General features: G+C 38.3%; 2 protein-coding genes across 7 annotated transcripts in view; one reads left to right on the top strand and one right to left on the bottom strand.

Annotated features, from left to right (window-relative positions):
• Window positions 1–1,025, top strand: part of LOC111866647 (integral membrane protein 2C) — a 33,219-nt gene extending 32,194 nt beyond the window's left edge. Inside the window, exon 7 of the mRNA XM_023855796.1 lies at window positions 548–1,025. Coding sequence (XP_023711564.1) covers window positions 548–675 — 128 coding nt within the window. The 3' untranslated portion in view covers window positions 676–1,025. The remainder of the gene's footprint in view (window positions 1–547) is intronic.
• LOC111866648 (serine/arginine-rich splicing factor 4-like) lies at window positions 860–20,721 on the bottom strand. Of its 6 annotated transcripts, XM_023855799.2 has the most exons (8): window positions 20,375–20,495; window positions 19,595–19,935; window positions 16,434–16,667; window positions 16,260–16,342; window positions 14,946–15,065; window positions 10,166–10,596; window positions 7,446–7,639; window positions 860–1,248 (listed from the first exon to the last, which is right to left on the bottom strand). In XM_023855799.2, exons 4-8 carry the CDS (start codon window positions 16,331–16,333, stop codon window positions 1,156–1,158), a joined length of 912 nt encoding a protein of 303 aa, XP_023711567.1. In that variant the 5' UTR covers window positions 16,334–16,342; window positions 16,434–16,667; window positions 19,595–19,935; window positions 20,375–20,495; the 3' UTR covers window positions 860–1,155. The 6 variants fall into 6 exon arrangements, with proteins under 6 accessions (XP_023711567.1, XP_023711569.1, XP_023711566.1 ...); XM_023855801.2 differs by lacking the exon at window positions 16,434–16,667 and having other exon boundaries at window positions 10,166–10,593; XM_023855798.2 differs by lacking the exon at window positions 16,434–16,667 and having other exon boundaries at window positions 19,584–19,935; window positions 20,375–20,494.
• Between the last annotated feature and the right edge of the window lie 74 nt (window positions 20,722–20,795).

Genomic DNA, 20,795 nt, shown 5'->3' with positions numbered 1-20,795 from the left:
AACAGTTAACTGCTTGGCAGTAATATGAGGCAGTGTTGTCATGTTTTGCTGTTCAGCCAAGGCAAGAATAATGAGACAAAGGCAAAGAGCTAGCCTAACCATTGCCTGATATCTGAGGTCACTTGGGAAAGCTTGGCTGTTTGGGGCATGACCCAGCTGTAACTGGCTGAGAAGCAAACAGAAGCTGATACATCCCACCCTGTTGCATAATAGCATTCATCTGATCAGTTTTCACCTAGCTTCACAACAAATGGAACAGACTAACGTATCATGATAATGATGAAAGTTTGTGGAATATGACAGAATTTTACTTTTCCTGAGGCCATGTCAATTGTTTATAATGTGTTGTAAGATTTATGCATTCATTTTATGATTCATGTGAATCTATGAGGTACACCATATTTTATAATTATTAATCTGTAAGAAACTGCGTACAGTTAACATAACCGAGAGTTATCTTTGTTCAGTGTGACGTGAGTTGAGACTAGTGCATTCAGCATATGTTCCTCAAATTGTGTAGTGTATTATTATGTCATTGTGGTTGCAGTGTTCAAGAGGAGTGCAGAAGAGGAGAACACATTGTTTGCAGTGTATGCAGGGGACAAAATTCTTCAGTTTAACATTGTCAATATGCCAGAGGTCCTTGCTTCAGAAAAAGAGCAGTCCAACCCTTAGGCATGGAAGAAGTATGTTTCACATTATATATAATTAAGAAAATTTGTAAAATTGCTAAGATGTTTCCAGATTTATATTTCACTTTGTACGTTGATTTGTTTCCATCTAAGGTAGGGTCAAGCATAGACCAAAAGACTGATTCAGTACTAGAGTTTTTGTATGTCACTATAGAATTGTGGTATTATTTTGTTTAAATTGGACTGCATCTAGTGTCAGGAATTCTCCTAGAGATAAATATTACAACTTGCTTAATACACAGTGTCATCTTTTTATAATACTATCATAGCTACATTTGTTTTTGGCAATATGAATGCACAACCAGCAAAAACAGAAGAGAGTGGCCATGTGAAGAGTTCTAAACACATACTTTTCCATGCAGGATATTCATTTCTTCTTGATGTATACATATCTATAAAAGTTGGAACTGAGAAATCAGAATGAAATGTGAGTTTATGTTATCATTATTATAAATAAAAATATTTATGCCAGTGGTTCTCCATTGATGGCTTTCTGACGCATGTGAAACAGCTTCTTGACCCACCTGTCCAGCTTCATCTTTGGGTCCTGAGTCAGCTGAAATAAGTGGGAAGATAATATTAAAATGGGTTTCATAGAATACAGTTGATTGTAAACTGGCTCGGGATATGGTTTTTCTAGTCACACTGGTGGCCCTTTGGGTTCGATAACAGAGAATATCCTTAGCTGAATTATGAATTACCAAAGGCAGTTTCTTCAAGTTGGAATTGGAGCAAGTGGAACATTGTGGATGCAGGTCAAGGTAACTAAAATACCAAGTTACATAATATCTTGAAGGATTTCAATAAAGATGGGGGTTTTACTGTACATCTAAAACAGCAAAGTTCCACATTATTTGTAGCAAGGAAATAACATTGCCTCCAATAACAACAGGACCACAGATCTCAGTTTTACTTGGACTTGCAGTGCTTCATGCAAGATGAGTTACACAGAGAAACCCCAATTTTATGTTTTTGATTAAGTACTCTATACTGTCCGAGTATTAACCTTTATCTGGATTTCAGTCTACCACTACTGTGGCGCTGATGATCAAATTTAAACGCAGTGGTAATGGGATTTGGTATACTGTAAACATTGTGATGCTAGGCCTACTAAAGGAGCACGTGCCATCACAATCGTGTGATGCACAGGCGATTATGGTTAATAATTTGTGCTGTCCAGCAATGCATAGCTGCTGGAGGCAGTACATTATTAAATAACAGTAATCTGACATATCTTAACCAAGTAGATTCTAAAGGGTTCTGATGATGGTTGATGACACAGAATTACTGGGTTTTGGACTTTTTCCATCATCTGGAATTCTAGGTAATAGAGGACACAACATTTTGGAAACTAGATCTGTTTCTGTCTACAGATGAGAAAGAAAGACACCAGTGATTGAGATCAGCTCTTTCTAAGGAGCTCAACTAAGTAGGTGTCTTCCTTTCTCACCTGAAGACGAAAACAGATCCAGTTTCCGAAATGTCGTGTCCTCTATAACCTAGAATTCCGAACGATGGAAAAAATTAAAAAAGCCAGTATATCTTAACCAGTCTGACAGAGGATAAAATTTATCTTGGTATCACGGTTTTAATGGAAGCAAAATTCTGGGGATGCTGAAGTTGACATTTTGTATGGAATGTAGGAGGGGGATTCTGTTCATGTTGCTCTCGCTATTCAGTAGTTACAGACTTCGAGATGGATGTCTCAGATAATTTAAGAGAATGTGAGAAACTGCAGTCATTGGGATGGTTTTGGTCATAGGGTTTAAGAAAGTGGGGAAAACCAGACTGATACTTCCAGCCACATATTGGGAATCGTGGGGGACTTACATGAGACAATAACAGTTCTGACAGACATACAAGGTGGTTCAAATATGACTGGGACTGATTTGTGTGTAAACAAGCCACACTGCGCAGCAGCTGTGCGACCTTGAGAGAGTGAAGCCACAACCTCCACCCTACCTCCTGTTTGGGTTAGAACCTGTTCAGTCCTGTCTGGGAGTTGCTAGAGTGATGAGTGAACAGAAGGTACCACAGAGCGTGGAACAACGCATTGTGATAAAATTCCTCGTTGGAGATGTCCCATCCGCTGAAATTCACCACAGACTCCAACAACAGTATGGGGAAGAGTGTCTCTCATGGACCCATGTGTTTGAGTGGTGTAAGTGCTTCAGAGAGGGCAGAGAGCGCGTGGAGAATGAACCGCATGATCGTCGGCCGCGAACATCTGTCACCAAGCCAAACATTGATCGTGCAGACGCCCTTATTCATGAGAATAGATGCATCACTATCAAGGAACTTGGAGCGTTGCTGTCCATCAGTGTTGGTAGTGTAGAAGACATCAGGAAATACCACCTGCACTAACGCAAGATGAATGGACGGTGGGTACCATGCACTTTGACGAACGTGAACAAAATGGTGCACATGCAAGCTGCCAGTTGTCTCCTACAGCAGTTTGAAGATGAAGGTGATGCATTTTTGAAGTCTATAATGACCACCGATGAAACGTGGGTGCACTACTTCATTCCCGAGTCCCAGCAGTCATCACGCGAGTGGAGGCATACCAGTTCTCCCAAACACAAGAGAGCGCAGAGGAGCCGTTTGGCAGGAAAAGTGATGGCAACGTACTTCTGGGACTGGCAGGGGGTTATCCATGTAGACTTTCTGACAGATGCCAGAACAGTCAATGCAGCTTATTACTCAGACCTCCTGGCAACAGACGCAAAGGAAAAGGTCCAGGTGGAAAGCGGGTAGCCTTCCTTCAAGACAATGCACGCCCCCATATGGCCGAAACAACAATGGAAACCCTCTGGAAATTGAAATGGAACCTTCTGACACATCCGCCGTACAGTCCCGATTTGGCCCCAAGTGATTTCTACTTGTTCAGAAGGCTCAAATCAGACTTGCAAGGCATGCAGTTTGTGGATAACGATGCTGTCATCCAGACTGTTTGGGAGTGGATATGCCTCTAACCGCAAGACTTTTTTTGAAAAGGGCATCAGGATGGTTCCAGAACATTGGAAAAAATGTGTTGACTCCAGAGGGGAGTACGTTGAAGACTGACATGTGCAAGTAAGTGTCTGGCAATTATGGTTTAAAAAAAAAATCAGTCCCAGTCATATTTGAACCACCTTGTATATGCAGAATATATCCAGAACATTATATGTGTTTAGTAATTGGAAGTAATGCACTCATACACTAAAACTGAATTTGGACTAAACGTAAATCTGCTTTGACTGGAAAGTTTCTCAGGTATTCAGCATTTATGATGTTGATGTGCATACTGGAAAACATATCAAACTGGTGTCATGGTAGGGAACTTTCAGTGTTCATAATGAAGACAACTGTGACAAACCATAAATAATGTTATGCTCAGTGTGGACAATTCTCCAAGCAGCAGAAGTCTCTAAAAAGTTGACAGATGGAGGAACTGCAATCATGTGCAATAAATATGTGGTGTAATCCAAAAGTTCCCGAAATATATTAATAAAAACTATTACATCTTACCTAGATCTTATTCTGCACCATCACATTCAAAGTAGTCCCCTTGGGAGCGCATACACCGATCCCAGCGTTTCTGCCACTTTTCAAATGCATCCTGGAAGTCTTTCTTTGTTAGGGCGTTTAGTACCGTCTGCGTTTCCGCTTGAATTTCCTCAACTGTATCAAATTTTCACCCCTTCAACTTGATTTTCATCTTGGGGAAGAGAAAGAAGTCGCATGGAGCTAAGTCTGGTGAGAACGGTGGGTGGGGAACAACTGCCATCTTGTTTTTAGCCAAAAATTCCTGCACAAAGTAAGCTGTATGCAGTCGTGCGTTGTCATGGTGGAGTACCCAGTCGTTCGTGCGCCACTTCTCTGGACGTTTTCTCCTCATGTCCTCCCTCAAATGCCTTAGAACATCGCGATAGAACTCTTTATTGACTGTCTGACCAGGAGGGACAAACTCCTTATGAACAATTCCGTCAATATCAAAGAAACAGATCAACATGGACTTAATGTTGCTCTTGACTTGTCGAGCTTTTTTTGGCCGAGGTGAAGAAGAGCTCTTCCATTGCGACAACTGCCACTTGCTTTCAGGGTTGTAGCCATAAACCCAACTTTCGTCACCAGTGACAACCTTTGAAAGAAAGTTTGGATCCTCTTGAAGCTGTTGCTGAAGTTCCCTGCAGACTTCCAAGCGATGCTGCTTCTGTTCATTTTGCAGCAGTCATGGCACAAACTTCGCCACAATCCTCCTCATGTTCAGTTCCTCTGACAAAATTCATTGACATGTACCATAACTTAGTCCCAAGGTGTTATAGAGGTCTTGGATGGTCAGTCTATGATCTTGCAGAATCAGATTCCTAACTTTCGCAACATTTTCTGGTGTTTTGCCTGTTGACGGCCGTCCCGAACGATCGTGATCATCAGTCAATGTTCGGCCATTTTTAAAACGCTTATACCAGTTGTAAGTTTTTGTCTGGCCTAAACTGTTTTCACCAAAAGCTTGCTTCAACATTTGGTGCGTTTCTGCAGCAGTTTTCCCAAGTTTGAAACAAAACTTTATACAGACACGCTGCTCTCTCAGGTCAGCCATCGCAAAACCGCAAACTCACGGAAACACAACAATGGAAATTCATTCACCAACAATAAACCCAACCAGTCAACTCGATGCCGCTTGCCACACTGATTCAAGAAGGATATGTGAGGAGACACCCAGGGGTATTTCGATGTACTCATAACCATTCGTGCACAAAATTCAAATTTCGGTAAATTTTGGATTGCCCCACGTATTTACAAAAATGGCACCTGTCTGAAGGAGAAGGCTTTGCACATTACTGCTTGTGTTTTAACAAAAAACCTGTATGCTTCTAATATTTGGGTTGAGAGATTTAAGAGGTGGTAAACTGTTGTTTATGGCATTTGTAAGGTCAAGATTTGTAAATTGAAGATGAAAATCCCATCGCTTTACATGTAATAGTTGTCAGACGAACAAATGTGGGTTGTAGCGAGTGAAAAACAGGTACAGTTCGTTGTAGCAAAAATCTGTAAATCAAGTGTTCATAAAATGAGGGGTACCTCTACAAATTTTTTAATTTCAACCAAAATATCTGAAAGCTGGTGCAAACAGCTGGATAGATAGTTTGTGCCAAAAATCATAACATTTTGCTTTCATTGATAGTACGCTGCTTACCCAAATAGCACCCTGGCCAAGTATCCCATCCATGCATTTAAGTGCCACTGCAGAAAGCTGTAGCCATGATTGATGAGGCACTGCACCAGGATCCTATGATTAAACTGATGTGTTATATGCAGTGCATTTCATGGAAGGAGCCTGGCAGCTGATAACACCCACTACAATCATGAACTGTTTTGCGAATTGCGGCTTTTGGACTGATTATTTCAGCAACAGTGACGAGTGCTATGAAACTGAGTGAAAGTGGGAGGCTGAATGGCATAATTTACAGGCTCCTGGAGTACAGTTTTCAGAGTATATAAAGTGTGACAGTGACAGTGTTGGATAAAGGTGGTTAAACCAGAAGAACACAAAGAAGAGGAGAAATTTGCAGAAGATAAAAAGATACATTCCTGGATACACTAAAAGGACTGACAGCACCATGGAAGTATATCAGGTTTGATTCTGAGGACAAGAGTATTATTATGTGCAACTACGTTGAAAATGAACTATATTTAACTGACAGCTCAAGAAAAAAAGAAAAACCACGAATTGAAAAACAGACAGCATGTACGTCAGTGTATCTTCAGTTATGTTGTTGTTGTGCTGAAACATGCTTCTGTGAAGAAGGTAAGAGCACTGCCCCACTGTGCAGGTAGTAAATATGCCATTACTGGCTTTAATGTATGAAGTAAATATGACATCTCTGCTATATCTTCAGCTTGAAATAATGTACACTACACTAAAATAGCATAAACCCACTTACGAGCATAAGACAATATGGGTTAGACTGCTGCTACTTGTCCAGTTCACAGCCATTCATATTGCTGAATAATAGTAATTATTACTTAGCTACATCAAAGAATTCTAAGAAATGTGAGGCTGTTCAGCTAGCTATCAGATGTTTACCTGCTGTATTTAGAACAGTCAGAGACTCAACACATGGCAGGCGGGAAGGGAGGGAGGTATTACCACATACACCAGCACAGTTCAAATCTGTATGGCACAGAAGTCTTCAAAAGTGTAGCACTACATTTTGAAGACTAGATGATAGAAATATATTAAAATCAAAGAAATGTAAACTAAGTTGCATACATAAAGATGGTTTAAGACTGCTATCTTTTGGGATTTTATGTCGGGTAGTCTGCTAGAAGTTTACCAGTGTTCCTCCAAAACACTGGTAATTTGTTGTCCAGACTATAGGGCATAGCATCCCAGAAGATAGTATTCTTCACAGTCCACCATGAGAACCTCAAATGTCATGAAGATGGTTATTTCAAATCTACTCGTATATATATATAGACAGGGATTCATTCTTAATAAAGCAGTTTTCGTTTCGATTTCTAGCTTAAAATGTATTAACTGCAGTTTATTTTATGAGCCTTTGCATAGCAACAGTTTTAATTTGGCCTAGCACAAGTATGAGGAATTTAAAGTGTCCTGCATGGCAAATGCTAGAAAAGGTTAGATCACTGAAAAGTTCAGTGCAGAATTGTCATAGGCCAGAAAATGGTGGAAGACTTTCTGCAGTTGATCCACGACAAGCGATGGAGTGAACTCTTTTAACACTGACATGATTATGTGATGATACTCACACTTGTGTGGAAGATGCTCTCTGGGTCTTCAGTAGCCTGAACTCCTGAAGGCACTGCATCTGTAGTCAAGTCAATCACAGATGTCTCAGGCAATTGGCTAACAATAGACTTTGAGGATGTGAAGCGCTTTGGAACAAAACCTGGATCATTGATCTCATCTAGAACACTGGCCTGGTACACTGGAGTGATAGAATCTGTTAAAAAAAAAAATCGGTTGAGCACAAGCCTCACAATTTAGTTTTATAAGATATTTTAATACTATCTTTCTATCTCTTCAAGCTTTCAACAGGAATCCTAAAAAATTCTGTTAACAGTTTTGTTTTCTGTATTCAAGCTGCCAGCTTTTTTTATAGTTAATAATTCTGTATAAGACGACAAAAGGATAAGCTATTGGGCATCCGATGTGTTATCAAACATTAACATTAACACTAATCATCTTTGTCGCCTTCTTGAGAACCTCAAATCTACTATGAAATTAAGAAGAAATTCTGGGGAAAAAATACCATTAACAAAAGCACCCTAACAGGTGAACTATATAAATTGAATTTCCTCATTCCTTCTCTCTTTGATGTTTCTACTGTATGTGGACAGTCAAGTCTTGCCATCTGTCTCTGCCCTTCCAAAAATACAACTTCTTAGTTTCCCTCTATATTCTTCCTGCAGTATCACATCTTTCCTGACCCCTTGTACCTGTCATTTAGCATCTTCTAGAGCAGGGGTCTCCAAACTTTTCGAACCACGGGCCACATTAGGTAATTCAGCACTTTCAACGGGCCGGATAAAATGAGAAATTAATAACTCTAGGTATATGACTTTTATTGAAAGCACAGAATTTCATAAACTAAATACAAAGTATGTGAGAATAAATTATCGTATATTAATGACAACAGAGAGTAGCAGCAAATGCTCATATTTTCATCACAAATTATAATAAAACAATGTGAATGACGGAACTCGTTTTGCATTCTTAAAATCTGATTAAATTGAGGTTAAAATTTTGAAATGCTAATCACAAGTAGTTACTTTAAATGGTCANTTTCCATTTGAATTTGACTTGGAACATCTGCAGCATTACAGTCAAACGGATTTTGAAACAATCTAATTTTCTGAGCACTGGAATCCAAATCAGCAAATCACTTCTGAAATTATTCTTTCAAATCTGAAATGACTAAATTTGCAAACGAGGAAGGAAATTCTGCCTCACACTTTTTATGCAACTCTGCACAGTATAGCATATGAACAAAGTTACAATTTTTCACTTGGCTTTCCAGAAGTATCAGCTTTACTCTGAATGCCTTGATAAGTGCAAATAAATCACAGACTAAGTTATTTTCGCCCTGCAACTTTAAATTCAAATGGTTCATATGGTTCACCAGATAAGCAAAAAATGCTAATTTCCAAAGCCACTCAGTATCTGATATAAGTGGTTCGTGATGGTTTTTCTCGGTAAGAAACATATCAATTTCATTCCTGAGCTGAAAGAACCTTTCCACAGCTAAGCCATCAAACTGCAGTATAATATGTCAGGTCAATAAGCTGAGAATCACATTTACCAGTACTCACTGGAAAATTAGTTCAATTGGCGCATTTCTGCACAATTGCCGTAGTTTTGAGACCCTTGTTCTAGAGCAATCTGCTTTTGGTTTCATGTTTGAAATCATCTTTGGGATTCTGTGTTCATCCTAAAACTTGCCCATACCATTCTGTCCTGTTGTTAATTTATCTTTCGAGGTATTCATTTTTAGAATCCCTATAATGTTTCTTCTGTTTCTTATTTTCTATCTCCTGGTTTTTCTTTTTGTACTTATTAAAATGTCATATCATCTAATGTTTCTACTAATACTTGGGAAAAGGGGACACTGTTCAAGTGTAGGACAGCTTGTCAAAGCGAAGTACAGCTCATCCACCCCCTTCTTTGCAAGGTTATTTAACATTGGTGTCAGCAGAGACACTATATGACATTGCATTATGATGACTAATGAATGTGAAGTTGGTGGAATGGGACCTGGCAAGGAAAACAAAGTATTTCGAGAAGCCCTGCTTCAGTGCCACTTTATCCACCATAAATTCCATATGACTTAACCTAGGATCAACCCCAGAACACCATAGTAACAGGCCAGCAATTAAATGCCTGAGACGTGGCACAGCTGAAGTACAGTGGTGCCACAGTCTTTGGCATCTTAAGGTAAATGACAGGATCTGACAAGAACCTTGAAAATGATAGGCTAGCAGGGACAGCTGACAGTGGATTTTGAACTTGAATTCAACAGACAACCTGGCCCTTTGAAAGTTAATTATGTACTGATAATATCATCAGATATTCACTTATGCATATTACTCCGTGAGAATTAAAGTTATGGTGGTGAATTTGAAGATTATGGTCTTCTGTGACGTGAGACTATGTAGTTCAGTGTTTCAAAGCAACCTACAGCCTCATTCCTCAGGGAGGTTCCTCTGAAGCATTACTATTTGTCTTCCAAACTGCATGGTCTCACAACCCAGATTGAGCAGGCTAGTGTAATGGTAACACAATTGACTTGCATGTGGGAGGTGCTCAGTTTGATTCTTGGCCAGGACAACATTTATCAAGACTGACCACTTTCATGGTATTTCTCAGTCCCTCCAGGCAAAGATGGTGTAAACTTTCTCCTTGCTTTGGTAGATACTCATGTCCTCCAAAGTATCTAATTTAGTGGACTCAGTGCTGTGAAGTAACTTGCCTTGGTGCAGGTCCTCTTTGCGAGATCCCCCTGTCAGCAGTCCCTGCTGCCTCAGCTGATCATCAGCTGACTGAGCTGCCTTGATTGCCCGCTGAAGTTTGGCCTGTAGTTGCTCCTCAGTACTTGGCTCCTGCTTCACTGATCCAGGTGAACCTGATGTCCTCCTGCCTGGAGAGTGAGACTTGTTCTTGGAGCTTGACCTTGAGTGAGATCTCGACCTGTACCTGCTTCTTTCTTTTGACCCCGATTGTGACCGATATCTTGATCGGGATACTGACCTTCGCCTTGAGCGGTCTCTCGATCTTGATTTTGAATACGTCTGTTCTCCTGACTGTGACCTGTCTCTGGATGACTTCCGACTATGCCCTTTGCTCCTTGAACGGGATCTCAAGCTATGGGAAGAGTCTGAAGTCTTGGTGTGATGCCGACTGCTGTGAACAGAAGCATCTGATGGTATTCATCAAAAATAAATTTTGGGAGAGAATATTCTAGTTGTCCTGTATTTTTAATTTCAGGGCTTGGTTATGGTAGAATACTTTACACATTCTGTGTGAAGATATTAAAATCATTAAATCCCCTGTACCGGAGTTTTAAGATAAAAAGGAATTTATCAGCCTGCTTAATTTTTGTATGTAAAAGTACAAAATTTGGTTACACAAAAATATGAGCTTCCCTCAAAGACTTCTCTCCCAAAAATAGAATACTTACAGTTAAAGCCAAGGTCAAGAATGGTGGAGCAATACCTTCATTCACTGCTACATCTTCATGCTATGGTCCTTAATTAATTAAGCACAGGGACAACTTTACCTTTACTATTACAATTGTGTATTTAAGCATCCTGTTGCAAGCCATATTAAATCGTCTGTGTATAACACAGTCCGTCAATAATGCAACAAATTGTTCATTTTTCTTCCACTTATACTTTAGCATGACATGTTTCAGTCTCAAATGGCCATCTTCAGGTGTCTTAATATATCAAAACTGGTACACTGCAGTAAAATCACACGCTGTGGTGCACTTAATAAATTAAATTTAAATAAAATAAAATCCATTAAAATTTTCATCACTTTGGTGAAATTCTATTGAACTTCACAAGTGGTGTCATCCACTTGTTTAGAACAAATCATACTTGTTTCTCTCCATGTGTTTTGATGCAGTAGCTTGTTTTTATGTTCGTTAGCCTGTTCTGTTACATCTGCAATCTTTAATCTACAAAATGCCCCATTTTAATACTGTTTTTGATTCTTATTAATGTTACATTATATTATGTTGGTTTACTTTGTACTGACATGCCCCTTGTTTGTGCGCTGTTCCCTCTAGCAGTGTGTGGTGTCTGCACTAGTGAACATAAAAACAAGCTGCTGTGACAAAACATGGAGAGAAACAAGTACGATTAGTTCTAAACAAGTGGATGACACCGCTTGTGAAGTTCAATAGAATTTCACCAAAGTGATGAAAATTTTAATGGATTTTATTTTAATTTATTAAGTGCACCACAGCGTGTGATTTTACTGTAGTGTACCAGTTTTGATATATTAAGACACCTGAAGATGGCCATCTGAGACCGAAATATGTCGTGGTAAAGTATAAGTGGAAGAAAAAGGAACAATTTGTTGCATTATTGACGGACTGTGTTATACACAGATGCTTCACTTTTATGGTTAGGGGTTGCCATAAATAAAGACATAATAACTTGTATACTGTATGTAATGTCATCCTTTCATCAGGTGAACTATATTTAACTTCACAAGGTCACTCCCAGTTACCTGTTTTTGATTAGCAGTCTTCAAAACATTCCCATAAGCAAGCCCCACAGCACACCTCTGGCAGTGCTCTTACAGGTTTCCTGTTTGGTGCTTGCCACAGTCTCCATACAATTTTCAGATTTTGTGAGACTGCCTTTCACTTTTGTCTGTGTACCAGAATTTTGTATGGAAAACCATGCTTTCTGGTAAGTTCCTGCAGAAGTACTTAAGATTCTGAAGTTCTTGCCTGGCATCACTGAGTAGACCTTCAGCAACTGCCCTGCAGAATAGCTCTAAACGTTCTACAACCATTCACTGTTTTCCTCTGGAATGATTATTTGGTTGCACTTATCAAAGCCAATTCTGTATTTGTTTTCATCTATAATCACTTCTGGTGGTGGTGAGGGGTGCTGTCTGGATGCCAGTCCCTCAAACTTTCTCATCACTGGGAAGTAGTCAATATGTGAATGCTGTGGATGTCTGCATTATATGGACAGGACATGGTGCATCTGACAGAGATTTTTTTCACCCCAATTATTAGTTTTGATGAAAATGCCTTTTGGTAACTTCTGTTGGGCAGTTCTGGCTCTACAGATGTTGCCTTATGTGTTCATAGGTGACAGACGAGTTTCAGGCTACAAAACAATGAATTCATGTATACACTATGTCCCTCATTCATATGATGGCACAACTTGTCAGCAACATTAAATGCAGTGTTGAGTTCATTGTCAGTGGCATCTGTGCTGGCATACACCTCGATGTTGTGCACACAGCCACTTTTTGTCACATAACTATTCAAAAATCTTGATGTACACAATTAAGCATATGCATGCAAACCTGAAATGCACAAATTGTCTCATCAATGGTGAGCCGTTCGTCAGGTGGGGATACTTGAAATATTTAGGTGAATTTGGAGTACAGAGTACTTGTTAAGTCGTGTTGTCCTCTGGGTACCTGTTTGTCATTACTGATATGAAACATAGCCAACACTGTGAACTATACCAACTAATGTGCAGGTGGTCTGAACTGTTGGTCTTTCATTCCAACAATCTCACACAGATGGCTAAAGTAACACACATGCATGACAGGTACAAAAAAAATACAGTTCCTGTGACATGTTTCACTAGGCAAGTACTACTATTCTCAGAGTACTTGTTACTGCTCCTTGCTCTTTTGTTGCTTACAAGTTTGTTGGATCCTGTATAATTTTGAAAATTTTATTATCAAAAGATCTTAACTGATGAGCTGTTCTTGTTAATGAATAAATTCTCATTAGTCCCTGGAAAGCCAGAATATGCATGTCTCTGTACTGTTACAAATCTGTAGCTCCATCCTAATTCAGAATCACAGTTTGGTTCTTTAGGACTGGCTCTCAGTGTCTTTTTACACTCTACTAATAGATCACAAGAACAAAAGTGCTGTAAGAGACTCTCACTGTCAAGAATTTCAGTACATCATCTGAATCTGTCATTTATAATCTGTGCTATTGTCTGCTATGAAAGTTGCACTGGGTGCAAAGCAGAACTGGACTCATATCATATTTACCTGTTCAATATGTACACTGCTTGCACTGCACAAGGAACTGCAGTGAATCACACAAACTTATTTTTCTTTTATTGCTAGTGGGGTGGGACCAAGTCCCTTATACTGTGGCCACTTCTGGCCTATTGTACCAGCCCCAGATGATAGGTGAGGGTGACTGTGGAACAATTGGTGGAATGAAGATTGGCAGGGGAAACCGAAGTACTGAGAAAACCTGCCCCAGCGCCACTTTGTCCACCACAAATCCCACTTGACCAGACCCGGGATCAACCCTGGGCCACCGCGGTGGGAAGCCAGCAACTAACCACTTGAGCTAGGGCACAATCACACAAATTTATCTCGGGTCTGTAAACTCATAACATTTAGTTTTAAGCCCAGGAAGTATACCAGTCTTTTGTGTCTTGACCTTGACTGTTTTATGAGATGGGAAACTCTGCTGGCATGCACTAAAACTAGAAGCTTGGGATTACTGACAAATGAAAAGTTAAATGTTCTCCATGGATGTAACCTATTTTAAAAATTTTCAGAAATCTGTAGTACTACTGTACCCAGGTCTATGAAGCATTTAAAGTCTTAGGTTTAGCCCAGGTACTACAGGTAATTCATACCAAAGTTCAGTGTATTTGCAAAACTGCTACACAAATTAACAGGTAAGAACATCTCATATATATGGGAAACAGAGCAGGAAGACATTTCAAACAATAAAGAATTTGAGCAGACAACACTTGTTACACTGTCCTGATTTGGATGAGTTCCTAGTTGTAAAGTGAATGCCAATTCAGTAGGAGAGGTGCTGAGCCAAGGACCCGCAGGTAAATGTTCCACCAACTATGGCTGCAAGTAAAGTGTTAGTAAAGCCCAAAGGAATGATACTGTAGCACATATGAACATGAAATAACAGTCATAGTTCAGTCATGCAGACAATTCAGGCCTTGTTTGTGAGGAAGAAGTCCACAGTGGTCAGAGATCATCAACCCCTGATATGGACACACACGATGAGTTCTTCAGAAAATGTGATACATTCTTCACAAGCAAGCTTCAAGGCTGTTGAAGTTTCTACCACGAACCCTCCTATGCATCTCCAGCTAACTTTCAGGCAGCATCACTCAGCCACATTACTGACCCAAAGGTAAATTTGGGCATTCAAACTTCAGAATAAGGGATGCAGCACTATGACAAGAGGAGCCAGGTGTTAAGTCTACTATCACTGGGCAAGAAGAATTCAATTAAAATTATCATGACTATAATTTCATAGGTAAAGTTATTCTCATACTTAAGCATTGTGCTATGAAGGTGTATAGTGGATGCATTTTTAATCTGGAAGCTAGGTGGAGGTGCATGGTGAGCTTCACACTCCATCTTTGTATCTTCAGCTAGCCACATTAAATAAATGAAGCCTGAACAATTATAACTGGATAAGCCCCTGACACTACCTTAGGACAGATGATCCGACCCCACTAGGTCCAGATACAGTCAATGTGGAAATTTCTTACCAAGATCTACCACGTCTATCTCGACTTCTGGAACGATGTCCCTTGCTTCGCTTGTGCTTATAAGACTTCTTCTTGTAAGAGTAATGACTGTCAGAACTGGATCCAGAGGAGCTCCTTGATCTGGAATATACACCAAGTGTTAAATATGTCTAGCAATGTAGGCAAACCAGATTTTAGATTGAGTCCCCTGGGACTATATAATCCTAAATCATCAGTGATTGTCATATTTACTTTCTTCAATTACTATAGTTTGATGAGTTACACTTGTGATTTTCCAGTATAGAGAATTCGAATCTCTTGAGTCACAGTTTATTTCTTGGTTCTAGTGTGGAGGCAACTAGTTAGCTAGAATCAGGATTCATTTCACCAGTCACCACTTAAATGGCAGTTCAAAGGTTTGTCTGGAATGCCAAAGTGGAAGATTGTCTTCTAGCTACATAACTATCAGAATGTTCAAAATTTCTATTAACTGAACCAGTGAAGATAGTTTTATGGAACCCCTGTTGAGACTGACTAGCTTCTTAGCATTTACTGTGCAAACAGGCTAACTGACTGGATCTGAAAATTTGAGATTTTTAAACATGGTGGGATGTAATTATTTATATATACTCATATATATCATAATGGTAATTGTCTTTCCCTACTGATATATATATATTGGTAGGGAAAGATGATTACCATTATGATTAACAGTTGAGACCTTTGAGTGAATGAATAATATACACCACATACAGGATGTACAGTTTATCACCAGACTGGCTGTCAAAGATGACATGGCATTCTTTTCATACCAACCCGTTACGGTAGGTGATAATTCACAGTTCATTTTTGTGCTGTAGTTTAATTTTATCACAGGAACTTCATAAACAAATACCCGCTAGCAACTGCCAGAGAGTTATAAGACTGTTTTAGAGCAAATCTAATAATATTACTTTTAGTGATATTTAAGGCCAACTTATTAGCTGTGAACCAATTTATAATAAGAGACAGTGTACCCATGACTTTATGCTTAAGCTCAGCATGATTATTACCGGTAACCAAAATATTGGTATCATCAGCAAAAAGAAAAACTTTAGCCAGTTTATTGATATACGGAGGCAAATCATTAGTGTAAATAATAAATAGAAGTGGTCCCAAAACCGACCCCTGAAGAACCCCTTGCTTAACTTTCCCAAGATGAAAAATAGTCCTGACCATCATTAGCTTTAATGTACACTCTCTGTTTTCTATCCAATAGATGTGATTTGAACCAGTTTAATATACAATCTGGACACCATAATACTCTAGTTTAGATTACACAATACACATGCATACCTTCCTCTCATCTTGCTGCGCTGACTATGGCTGTTCCCTCTACCTGAATCAGAATCACTGGAATATTTGCTCATCTGCACAACCTAAAACAAATACCATCCTCTTGGCATTTCAAATTTTTTTCAATACCTGAATACTTAACTACTCATAATCACTTCCATTAAACTTACTCACTTTTACACATTTCTATATTTTTCCTAATCATGAGAATCTATGGCATAATTCATTCCTGTATATTCAGAAACCCCTAATCTCCAGAAAGATCAAATGTAGCCTCCTTGAATACAGACAGTCTGAACATGTCTTTTAAGTCCAACACAGTTTGTGTATCTCCCTCCTAAATGTAACCATCTAACAGCCATGGAATGTTACATACTTCCATCCATGAAAGTAGCATAGAGGAGCATACTGAAAAATACAATTGGAAGACATAGTATGAATGAACATGCTGCCATCTTTATTGGAGCTGATGACTGTACTACTGGAATATAAATGTGAAAATACGATATTTAATGTGGATGATCTTCGTGGTATGACTTGTGTGACTTTGTCTATGTGTTTGATGACTATTTCCACATCCTGGGTTTGTTCCCTGTATGGTGAAAATGGAGGATGTGTATGTATGTATATGATGAGTCCTGTATCAATATATTTTGATTTTTGGGAAAATTGTATTAATTTTAAGTTTTTATGTACTTTTTAAATTATGTTTAGTTACAATTGTAATAAGTTCTTGTTTTGTTTTTTAATATTGCCTGTGTTAGTTAACTGGTGTATGTGTGTTATTTTAGTTGTGTGACTTATGTAATCTATTACATGTATACATCTATAATCAAATGGACTATTTCCACATCCTAGGATTTTTGCCTGTATGGAAATATGGAAAATAAAGGAAATGAAATGATATTAGGATTTCAAAAATCTGTAATTTTCTCTCTTGACAAGCAACAACTTCCAGTATGTCTGCCACAGAAATATGTCAGTGTGGATTTAATTTCCAATGTGTTCTTCTATCATCTGGTGCAAAAGAGAGCACATATGTTCACAAGATGGTGAAATCCCTACTGGTTCTCCCACTCCATCATGCAATTAAGATCCCTCTACAAAACAATGAAGTCTAAGAAAAGTCAGTGTGTCACTAGATACAAGTTCTTGTACTGATGACCTCAGAGTCCATGAATTCTGAAGTCTGTATCAGAAAATTAAATAAAAACATAACACCCACAAAGTTGTGAAACTTACAATTTAGACAAAACTTTGAAAAAAAAAGGTGACATCATTACACGGAAAGACAAGCAACTGTATCTTGGTCTGGTTCAAAATGGCCAGGAAAAAAAAAGACGTTTTGGTTTACAGCTGATTTACTATAAAACAAAAAATTAATTCACAGAACTTGCTTAGTACAAGAGGTAGTTCTTCTGTTGCCTGGTTTTATTCAGTTTTAAAACTGCATCTTGAAATTTTCATTGCAGAATTCTAAATGTCTTTATTTACTTCTTCATAGTTACATTCATATATTAATTTAATTTAATTTATTCTTATATTCAAGTAGATCCAATTACAGGGCGCAAAACAAGTTCACGCACCACTGGATATAGAATGTGTCAAAAATCAAAACAAATGTGCCAACCTATCACTGGAACAAGTCAAAATAACATAATATAAAACATAGACAACACAGTCACTAAACATAATAAAATATGACTACAACAAGACTTAAATACTAGATGAAAACAAATTAAGAATTTATCTTATAAAATTAATTCAGTTTATAAAAAATGCATATGAATGGATATTATCAATAAACAATACAATATCAAATAATGTATGTTACATCACTCATACATCAAAAGAAAAACTATAGAAACATCTAACATGCCTCAACAATAAATGGAATAAATAAATTCTCTCAGAAATGTATTAAATAACTTTTATGGTAATAAATACATACATTTATAAAACAAGAGATTGTACATTAAAATAAAGTCATAGCAGGTATGTATGCAGATCTAAAGTAGATGATTATTTATAAATTTTTAGTTAATAGGACTTGTCAAGGTTAATTTTAGATAGTATTTATAAGAACCAAGATCACCCCTTGTGTTCCATTCATAATATTCATTTAAAGAATAAAATGAACCAGCAAGAAGAAAATTTTTTAGAACCTGTTTGAATTTAGTAATATCATTTAATAGATTCCTGACGTCTTGAGATAGATTACTGAATATCCTAATCCCTGAATAGTATACACAATTCTGCACTTTAGCTAATTTATTAATTGGAAAATGTAAGTCAAAGCCTTCTCTGGTGTCAATGCTGTGTATAGAATTAAATTTTTAGAACCTTAAATTCTTAACTACAAAAATTGATACAGAAAATATATATTGAGAATATAAGGGCAGAATATTTAACTGCCTGAACAATGGATGACAAGAGTCCTTATTTCTTGCCTTCATAATAATTCTCACTAGTCATTTTTAGATTTTGAAGATTAAATTACTATGCGTCGAATTGCCCCAAAATATTACTCCATATGACATAATGGAATGTACATATGCAAAATAAATCATTCTTAAACTCTCCTGAGTCATAAATGCGGATAGAGTTCTAATAGAATAACTAGCCGCACTCAGCTCAGTTACCAACTGATTTATTTGATCTTACCATGATAAGGTATTATCTGTGGTTAGTCCTAGGAATTTTGTATTATAAGTATTTTTAATTTGAACATCCTTATAGTTTAGATTTATGTTTAATGTAGTATTTACTTTTGATGAAAAATGCACAAAGTTAGTTTTGTTAAAATTTAATGATAATGAATTATTCATAAACCATTTTCTTATATAGATTCTAATCTAATCTACTGGCAATGTCTATATCCAACGGTTATGTACCTGAATATGTGGACTGACATATGGGTCAAAGCAAGTCCATTTAGAGGTAACTTTGAGCTGAAATTTTGAAAATTTCAGATCATAGCCTGCAATACAGGAAAGCTTGTAGAACAAGTTACAAGACATCACTTGATACTAAAGAGCCCTAAGAATAACACTAATTGAACATCAATGCTGATGTACAAAAACTAAAACATTTATCATTAGAGAGTAGAAAATTGAGTTGAATTTAACCAGGTTGACGGTACATTACATATATCACAAGACCACTATTTACAAGTCACTGAGCAGTAACATAATTTTATGTTCAATTTTCGGGAAAAAATACAATGAAACCCATCGACAACACAACAATTATAATTGCTTGTGCCGTACTTAAATCGATATCAGCATATTATGATCCACAATGCGTATGAACAAGAAGATATACCTTTCTTTTACCTTTTTACGTATTCAGAATCCGCGATGACTTCTTCCGGGTTATTTTATCAAGAGCAATCATCCAAACGCATCACTTTTCCCAGAACAGTCAACTATTTGGAAAGGTTACGGCTGTTAAAGACTACCACAATACCTTTTCTCTGTTTCATACACGGCTTCTTAAGGTTTTAACTTCAGGATAGTAGGCTCGAAACAGATACAAATGTGAATTTTAGCCTCAAATCAGCCTATTTCAAAATACTTGTCAATATTTCCTACCGACGTAGCAACCACAACAACCAAACCCACGGTACAGTCATTGTTCTGTATCGTCGATCTCGTCGATTATATCATATCGTCTGCTATCGTCGCATTAGCCAATAGAAAATTCGATCGGAGCCAACGGAGCAGAGAAAATAGAAAATGAAGAAAGCAGTCTTCTGGGATTTGGCACCGTGTATATGTGATGTTAAGCGACGTTTCGGAGGAACGTATCGCCCCCATCTTCAGGGTAGAATAAAAAGTATAAGAAATCTGCAAGCAAACGGTAAAGCAGTCTGCTTTACCGTTTCTCACGGTGTTGTCGCTTGCAGATTTCTTATACTTTTTCTTCTACCCTGAAGATGGGGGCGATACGTTCCTCCGAAACGTCGGTTAACACCACATATACACGGTGCCAAATCCCAGAAGACTGCTTTCTTCATAGTCACCGCCGTGAAAGCCTCAAATCTTACAAAATAGAAAATGGTTATGTCACACGAAAATTGCGCTGTATGCTATAATTCAGTATGCGACTGATACCATATCACAGATTGCAAACGTAGAGACAGTTCGTTGTTTTTATCACACTTTTTTCTGCTTTCAAATGCCTATAATTTCAACTTGAGGTCCTCAGAGCCCTCAGAGCGCTCAGAGCCCTCAGACCAGTAACTGCCACGACCGGTGATTTCGACTGATCTCGACCATCTCGATCTTGTCGATCGTTCTCGACCAGAGTGCCTCTGTTAACACCATTAACACGGTTAAGACGGTTAACACTACGACACCGGACACAGCGCCTCACCTGGGGTTGTGACGTCGCTAATTGGGCCCCGGAGCCCCTGGATGATAGGCAATATGTAGCATGGTCCGATGAGTCACCCAAAAACCTGCACCTACAAATACCAGGGAGCTGTGGGCGGCTATATCCAGACTTCCAGACCGATCCAGACGGCGTGGCTCA

This window comes from Cryptotermes secundus, unplaced genomic scaffold (assembly GCF_002891405.2).
Source record: "Cryptotermes secundus unplaced genomic scaffold, Csec_1.0 scaffold1755, whole genome shotgun sequence".
NCBI lineage: Eukaryota > Metazoa > Arthropoda > Insecta > Blattodea > Kalotermitidae > Cryptotermes > Cryptotermes secundus.
The sequence above is the reverse complement of the archived record's forward strand: the minus strand, read 5'-3'. Positions and strand labels throughout refer to the sequence as shown.

What these genes read in the sequence shown, in the direction of transcription:
- LOC111866648 (XM_023855800.2), bottom strand. Translation starts at nt 16,333, where the DNA reads ATGAGCAAATATTCCAGTGATTCTGATTCAGGTAGAGGGAACAGCCAT. An exon ending in CGCAGCAAGATGAGAGGAAG is followed by an intron (nt 15,066 to 16,259) that starts GTATGCATGTGT and finishes TGTATATTCCAG; the next exon opens with ATCAAGGAGCTCCTCTGGAT. An exon ending in AGAGCATCTTCCACACAAGT is followed by an intron (nt 1,249 to 7,445) that starts GTGAGTATCATC and finishes CACTTATTTCAG; the next exon opens with CTGACTCAGGACCCAAAGAT.